The sequence below is a fragment of the Rutidosis leptorrhynchoides genome, chromosome 1 (assembly GCF_046630445.1).
Source record: "Rutidosis leptorrhynchoides isolate AG116_Rl617_1_P2 chromosome 1, CSIRO_AGI_Rlap_v1, whole genome shotgun sequence".
NCBI lineage: Eukaryota > Viridiplantae > Streptophyta > Magnoliopsida > Asterales > Asteraceae > Rutidosis > Rutidosis leptorrhynchoides.
Window position 1 is genome coordinate 647,515,671 of NC_092333.1, and position 8,664 is coordinate 647,524,334.

An 8,664-nucleotide genomic window follows, 5' to 3' on the forward strand; every position below is an offset into this window, starting at 1 on the left:
TCGAACATTACCCGAAGGGGTTTAATCACACGCAATGTCCGTATGGATTTGTCGTGGGGTTTCCTCCTGAGGACGGTAGGACACTAGGACTGTGGGTTCCGACATCGCGTTTTCAGGCAACCACACATATCTTTACATCACATATCACATGTTTGGATTAAAACGGCCTATTGTCAACTTAACCTTTTAAAGCTTTAAGTTGGCCCTCTTATACAGACCGGCTCGAAATAGTTGCTTTCAGCATTTGCAGTGCTTCCAACACGCCATCCTGCGTTGGCCAATAAAAAAATTTCAAACTTGTAGCAGTTCGAGCTTTCAAGAGAGCATAAATTATAGACGTGGATATATACTTTCACACTTTACACATAAACGGGTTGTCTGTGGGTAGTGTTCACTAGTAATGAGTCACATTTGTAAACTAGCAGGAAAAATCACATATCAACGGAGTAGGTCAACTGAGTAGAAAATTGTCCAAATGTTTTAGTCTGCCTAGAACCTAAGTCCATTACTTGACTAATATTTAAGGACTTTTATATTTCTAATATTCGTAATAGAGGACAAAAAAATGTAGCCCAAACCAAACACATGTGAACCAAAATCGATGCTAGAAACATTTCATAACCAGCGACAGGGCAAAAATGCACTACCTCAGAAGACAACCTTTGACCCATTTCAGAGGCATTTAGTTTGGCTTTAAAAGATAAAGCGTAATCAATTGCCCTGCCAAGATCATATGCAGCTTCCTTTATGCTAATCTCATCATCCTCATTTGGAAGCAACTGATTTCTCTTTAGGGGTTCCGGTGAAACACCAAGCCAAAACATCCTCTCTGCCCAGTAAAATTGATCCAGCATAAACGGGCACAATATCTGCAAATGCGAAAAGTATAACATTAGTCGTTGAGTTAACGAAAATTTCTCAGACCCCTTTAAAATGTAACAACCCGCTTTTCGAATGGAGGGAGTATAAGCATAAATAGTGGCGGAACTTGAACCTGACTACAAATGGGGTTGCCCAAACGTAATAAAATTTTCATTGACGGGTTAAACACTAAAAAAACCTTATTTATTTAGAAAAATAAAATAAAATTAGTGTAAAATTTTATTTTACTTTTTTTTTGAAATCCAGATGGGGCGGGTGCCCCTACCTGTCTCTACAATATTCCACCCCTGTAGTATAATGTCATTTCTTATTTCTTATATCTAAATTGAAAATGCAAGTCCATATTCATTCTGAGAGCCAACAACTTTAGTAATACTAGACAAACATGAAACTGGGCCAGCAGAATGAAACAAACCTGTGGAATTCCAGCATGCAAAGCTGCTGCTGTTGATCCGCTAATCGAGCCAGATTATATGTCAAAGGGTTAATTAGTACAAGGGTAAAAATGACGTGATAAAAATTACAATTCAAAAAGATATTTAAAGGAATAAAAAGAAAGAGAAAGGTAAAGTAACAATGAGCTTACCTGCCCCCGTGATGAATAGCAGCAGCACATTTTGGAAAAAGCCACTTGTAAGGTACAGAACTAAAATGACAAAGGCATCAGACATCTGATAAAACATTTCCCGGTTCTAAAGAACGTGAATATATTTAAATTACTTCTAATAAATAACAAGATATTAGTTAAGATATAAGATATACTGAATTATTATGTATGTAAAGAACCACAAAATATATATTGCAACTGTGAATTAAGGAGAATGAACTAAAATAAACTACATAAATATGCTTACCCTGAGAAACAGTAAAGGCGGCCACCGAAAAGAGAAATTCCATCTTTAACAAATTCTCGTTTTTCTGAGAGTGATGATGTTTTCGCAGCAAGCTCTCTTGTTGCATCATCAAGAGGTCCATATCCAGATGTTAAAAGAATAAAACGGTAATTGGTTGTACCTATAACACTTTGAAGAATGCGAAGAAGTACATGAGGTTTTTTCATAAAGCCCATACTGCACACAAAAAGGTATCATGTTTCAGTTTTTAGAATACATAACTAGGTAAAATAATAGAGATGTAAAATAATCAGGTGTCATGCTTCAGTCCTTTAACAATTACTAGTTTACCACCCAATTACTTGTGAATGGGTCGGTTTGGATTGTGTTTTATCTTTCAAGGATGAAATACGTAAATAGAAGTAAAAAGATAAACCGGTCAATAGAAAGGTGTAACATATGGCAAACATCTGGTGTCCTAAGTCTTCAGGTTTTAGAAGTTAATTAGCAGATCAGAAAGAAGAAAAGAAAAAGAAAAAAAAACTTGCCTTCCAACAGAACTCAAACCTATGAAAACTGGTGGTAGTGATGTTGGAGCATTTAAAAAGTGTTGCAGTTCAGTATGAAGTGAGCACAATTTAGCTTTCACCTTAAAATTATCTGAAGACGTCAAGACTGAAATTGCTGCACATTCTTCACATGAGAACTGCCACTCCATAGGAAGACTCCAGAAGCCACAAACATGAACATTTGAGGGCCAATAACCTGTGGCACAAATGAGAGTAAACATATAATAGAAGGAGAGAACCATATCATGCAATTAAAAAATGATCAGCATTGTAGTTACACGCATTCACATATAGTATTTATTCGATGATTACACAGATGATCAGTTATATTACGGTTATTGCAAGACGGGTGGGCTGGACCGGTTGAGTAAAGTGTCAAATCGGGTAAGGGCCGAACAGGTCATTTTTGTTATGCATCAGGTGGTATCGACCCAAAAACACATTTTCATCTTTCTTGAATTTTAGCATTAAAGTAGGTTCTATAAAATTAATATATGTTTAATATATTTATTACTAAAAGTCAACATCGGTCAACGTCCGACTAGAGAAAGTACCATACCAGGGCATTCTACAACTTCTTTGCTAAAACCATACCTGTTATCAAGTGATGAAAATTTAATGTATCTTTCTCAGAGTGTGAGCATGAAGAGCTAAGATATAGATAAGCATTATAGACATGTGCTGAAACACAGTATCACACTTAAAGATAGAATTGACATGAAGTGCATTTTGGAAATTAACTGGCAAAACGGTATTTATCTTACAGTAGCAAAGGAGACGCGGGCCTACTGTGCCACATTGGACAACCTGTAACTGGATCCTGGATGCATGGAGACACAATACAATCATTACCCAACATACAAATAGCGCACGTTGTTGATTTACTATGTTACCCCTGTGAACCCATAGGGTTATGTTCAGGGGTAATTTAGTAATTTTTATTTAAAATAAAACGTTTTTTTTCTTTCTTTGGTTTGCTTTTTCCCAGGTGAACGGGCCCCACACACACCTAGTTGTTCTCTGAAAATAAAAAAGAAAAAACAGAGCAGCATTACTGCAATGGTTTGAGCATTAGATCCACAACCATGAGTCTGTGACGGAACAGCAAACATGATTTAAATTTTGTAATATGATAGACTTGTACTTTTAGTTTGTTATTTACAACTTAAAAAGTGCCTTTAAGGCAATGTTAGACAACCCTATTAAATACTCTGTTATAATTTTTGTTACTTTCAAACAGAATATCATTCAGGTTCGATCAGTTACAGACTAGTTTGTTATGAAATACAGTGAAGAAGGAAATTGATGCAAAAGTGACATACAGTAAAAGGCAAGGGACTAAGCTTTAGTTCTGTAGCTCTCCACGTTCCCCATTCCTCAGTAAACAGAGGCCACATCCAATGGATAACATCTTTCCAACATATCTTGTTTAAGACAACGATAAAGATCATATATCTGTTAGTGAAGTCTTTTATATATAAATTATGAAAATAAAATCTAGGTGGGTATGAATGCATGAATGATTAATCGATGAGAAGATAATAATACCCAGTCAGTGTGGACATATCCTACACAAACAGATAAAAAGTATATATGTGGCTGATGTTGAAAACTGAAAAAACCGTCGAACCTTATTGAATGTTAGGTTAACTGGACTGGCATTATTTGGTTTTTTGGGTTTCGGTTCGTGATTAACGAGGTTAGCTAAACCGAATTAACTAGATTAGTTCATGTCACAATGCAAAAAGGAATATGGTGCACAAAAATGACCTTTAATTCGTGCATAATAATAAAGGGATATAAATTTACCTTGTCACTTGGAGCTGCTTGAAGATATTCATATAGAAGTGGAAGCTCTTTACTGAATTTCCGTTCAAACGATGAAGGAGCACTGCCCCAGGGGTAGGATAACCAACACACACATGCAAAATTCAAAAACACATAGGTGAGACGCTTTATCATAGATAAAAGAAAGTACAAAAACGTCTATGCAAAATATATGTGTGTGTTGTCTCGTTTTAGGACCACTATGGTATAATTGGATCAGAAAACTGTAACGCGCACAATGGAGAACTCCATAAGAAGCCAGTCATATAGATAAACAAGCTTCTATTTTGAGCAAAACCAAAGTCAACAGTACCTATAAGGAACGACATAAGGAGCTGCGATCACACAGCAAACATTAAACAGCTCAGCAAGGCTCCAACCTTCCTGCAAAATGGAAACATGAGTGTTCCTTGGTTATCATCATACGTGTAAAAAAAGTTAAGATATACCTGAATATGATTCTATTACTGAGATACTGCAAAACCTAAAACTCGAGTACACAATACAGATGACATGTAAAAATTACCAATGCAAAAAAGTTTATTATGACTAGATCACCCTCCATCACCGGGGAATCACCAAATATACTTTCAATTATCACGACGCATTCTTGTCTGTGTTCTCTTGTCAATATCCGTTTCTCTTCGTTAAAGGATAGATTCGCAGAACCTGGAAACTTCAAACAGACACAAATACCTGGTCAAAGCATAGAACTGCAAACTATTTGCTTTTTTTGTCAATTAAAAACAACCTTCTATAATAATAAACTATATAAACAAAAAAGACAATGAAAGAAGTTTTGCTGCCAAGACCTGAATTGTTATCTTCACAGGGAGAAAGAGCAGGCGGGGATGAAACAGAAAACCATGAAACTTTTTTCATGCTTAGATGATCTCTTAAGTCCTACCAATAAAGCAAGTAACTATGTTGATCTTTCGTGAAAGTCTTGTTGTATAACCTTATAAGAGTTAATTCGGTATAAACAGTTAATTTGCTTTACAATAAAGATGAAAATGGTAACTGGGTAAGCAGATCAAAATATCGTGGTTCCTCAACTGTGTAACAAATAGTTGGTGTGCACGGTTTACCTTAAAATTTATAAGTACTAATAGAACCATATACAATAAAAGTAACATAAGATCAGGTGTAATTTGGAAAAATATCTGAAAACCACCAGCAAGTATTAAACAAACCTCATGTGCAGAGTGTGTTATAAAAATCACATCGTACTGCACCTGGTCACAAGCTAAAGCTGCTGCAATTGCCTACAGATAAATTCCATGACGTATCATGTAACTAACATAGAAAGGTATATTATTACATAGTGTATTTAACTGAATAGAGAATCAGAGAAGAAAATATATACTCAAAGTAAAAGTAGGATAGGAAGTAGGAACATCAATGATCATAACTATAACTAAATCGATATAAATAAAATCATGACTCTGTCAGCTAAATTCTTGAAAAAACTCCAACTATACCAAATCCGCCTTAAATCTCAGACGAAGAATGTAAAAAAAAGGAACACAAAAAACAATGTATTTCTTAAATCACATAATTTATACTCGTATTATCTTAGTATTTTCAAATACACAAGTATTTGCTTTATTCTACATTGATGAGTTCTTTAGAATGATTTGGAGTAAAATGAACAATATATAAACTTGAATGGCCTACAAAATCATTTGCAAATATCGGTAGCCTAAAAAACAAAATAATAATCTTATTTGGCCTCCTTGCGTATAATCCCATCTTTCTGAAGCATTTGCTGATATGAATAAATAGATATATAATGATTTAATGCTAAACAAAAAAAAAAAAATCATATAGATAAGTCATATTCAGTTTCTAAACATTTTATATCGAATGTATGAAAGTAAAGAAGAAACTGAATGATTTAATTTTGAAAAGGAGGGAAATAAAGATTTTTGGAAAAGCTAAAATAGAAAATCAGAAGACAGGGAGTTACAGCTATCGGATATACATCGCCCTTTGTCCCAAAGGCCATGAAAACAGCCTTTGGCTGCCTTCTTTTCGAAGCCATTCTGCTCACTTCTTCTCCTTCCAGTTGATATATGTATCTGAAAAACAACGCCAAACCAACGGGTCAGTGGCAATTCATAAATCTAATTAGCTAAAAATGGCTCTCTAATCTAGTAGCAACAAAGCTCACTTTTTACACATTATTGAAATTTGATTACTGCTGATATCTACGACCAAAAATTATTAGATGTATAAGTAAAAAGGATGAATTCAACCTATTCCTTGAAGATTGTGAAACTCCTTTTCATTGTTGAATTCAACTATTCTTTGATGATGATTACGTAGTAATGTATATATATATATACTATAGAAAATGAATATGTGATCATGTATATAGTCTGATTATATATAAATATAAATGTGTGTAAATATACACATAAAAGAGGAATATGGATAAATATCACAAGTAAGGGCACTAACACACTACTCTTCTATTTACAATTTAATTAACAGATTCACAAAAATCGTATATTAGCGTACACAATAGCTCTCCGCCTATCCCTCGTAGAACAAACTAAGTTTCTCATATATCAATAATTTAGATAAACTAGAAAAGTACACATGAACTACCTCACAGTGTGGATTTTGGAGATTACTTTTTCTAAAATAAACGTAATGCCAGATACCAAATCTGTTTATAGAAATAGGTCAAGGGATGGCACCCGCGGGCGACGGGCACGGATCCTTAATATCCGCGACCCGCCCGCCAAGATTTTTTCATTACCCGCAGGTCCCCGTTTACCCGTCAACGGGTAAATTTTTCAGCCATACTCGCGAGTACCCGCGGGTTTGAAAAATGAGCACTTTAAATAATTTGTAATCACGGATACACACTCCCCGTGGGTAAAGCCGCGAATAATTATGAAAATACATTAAAAAATAAAATTATATATTAGGGGATGATTCTCACACACACTTTTTTGATCCTCACACACCTATTTTAACCTTTTACTCTTCTAATAATACTCAATTGGTGTGTGAGGATCAAAAAAGTGTGTGTGAGAATCATCCCCCTATAATTAAGTATATGTATGCGGGTAAACGGGTATACCCGCGGCTAGCTCAAACGAGCATCGCAGATTGACTGGTCGGGTTTTACCCGCGTCGGGCATGAGATACCCGTGACACGCCTGCGACCCACGAACGGGTAAATTTTACCCGACCCGTGCCCGTGGTTATATTTTATTATGAATACCGCCCGTCACGAGCACGAGTACCCGCGGGTCACGGGTTTTTTCTGCCCATTGCCATCCCTATAAATCTATAATTATTGTTCGAAAACTTAAATTCAACCAAAGGACCAATCATACAGGAACTAACTAGGTCAACATAACTGACATTCTATGATTTTAAAAACCTAATGTTAGTGTTTATTTCTCACGTATGCATCTCGTCTCTACCTACATTATATACTCTCACACGAGTGAATTCTCATGGACACTAATCAGTTGTGGTTCACTGTATAGAGTAAGAGGAACCTTATATGATTACATTCCAAAACATGCACTGTTAGCTAAGGAAGAATCTGATAACTCAGGTTCACACTCTCCATCAACGGGAAACATTATCGATATCGAAAACACAGATGGTACAAATTTAAAAACCCTAATCTAACAGTTTTATCTTTTACAGTAATCATTTAATAGTGTAATTGTTAGGCAAACATTTCTACAAAAATGGAAAACAAATGACTAAAAATTTTAAAACCCTAATCTAACAGGTTTATTTTTCACAGTTATCATTTATTAATTGTTAGGCAAATATTTCTACAAAAAACGAAAATAAATGACTTTAAAATCACTAGGATTAGCTAGTGTTATAACGGACTATTATCCAAGTGATTATATTATTTTATCGATGTATCACTGATAATTGAAATATAACAGAACAGTGGATAAAATAGATATGAATATGAATTACCTTTGATGAACATCGCCTTGTGCTGATTGAAATTGCAGTTCACTTCATTGAGAATTTGGGAGAACTGAACAAAGTATACATTTATTATTATTTTTTGTTTTTTGTTTTTTACGGAGAAGTTAGTAATAGTTAAAGTTGATATATAAATTAATTTTTATTTTTTAAATAAAATCAAGAGTTTAACAATAGTTTAATAGTAATCTACAAGTAACATCGATATAGATATCGATTATTAAGGGGTGTTTGGGGTTGCGATTAGAAAATTGATTGTGCGTTTTGAATTATCATAATTAAATAATCAGCTGTAACAAAACATGGTAAAAATAAAAGGTGTTTGGATTTGATTATTTGATTTGATATCGTAATAATCATATAATCAGTTATCTCAGTGTTTGGCAAAATAAATTATTTGATTATTAAACAAATAAAATTACTAATATAGACATTCATAAAAATACAGAATTATTCTGTACTTAAATTTGACATACGAAGTATAAGTAACACCTTATAATACAATCTGTTTGTTAGTACATGATTTACTGAATAGTTATATTTATGAAGTACAAAAATTATACGTAGTAATAAATATG

General features: G+C 34.2%; 1 protein-coding gene across 2 annotated transcripts; it reads right to left on the bottom strand.

Annotated features, from left to right (window-relative positions):
* Window positions 1-97: 97 nt before the first annotated feature.
* LOC139885759 (sterol 3-beta-glucosyltransferase UGT80B1) lies at window positions 98-8,171 on the bottom strand. Of its 2 annotated transcripts, none has more exons than XM_071869517.1 (16): window positions 8,075-8,171; window positions 6,081-6,192; window positions 5,305-5,376; window positions 4,924-5,014; window positions 4,638-4,780; window positions 4,425-4,495; window positions 4,094-4,175; window positions 3,607-3,708; window positions 3,049-3,104; window positions 2,844-2,878; window positions 2,264-2,480; window positions 1,737-1,904; window positions 1,469-1,528; window positions 1,298-1,337; window positions 648-869; window positions 98-268 (listed from the first exon to the last, which is right to left on the bottom strand). In XM_071869517.1, exons 2-16 carry the CDS (start codon window positions 6,153-6,155, stop codon window positions 209-211), a joined length of 1,494 nt encoding a protein of 497 aa, XP_071725618.1. In that variant the 5' UTR covers window positions 6,156-6,192; window positions 8,075-8,171; the 3' UTR covers window positions 98-208. The 2 variants fall into 2 exon arrangements, with proteins under 2 accessions (XP_071725618.1, XP_071725617.1); XM_071869516.1 differs by having other exon boundaries at window positions 1,737-1,952.
* Between the last annotated feature and the right edge of the window lie 493 nt (window positions 8,172-8,664).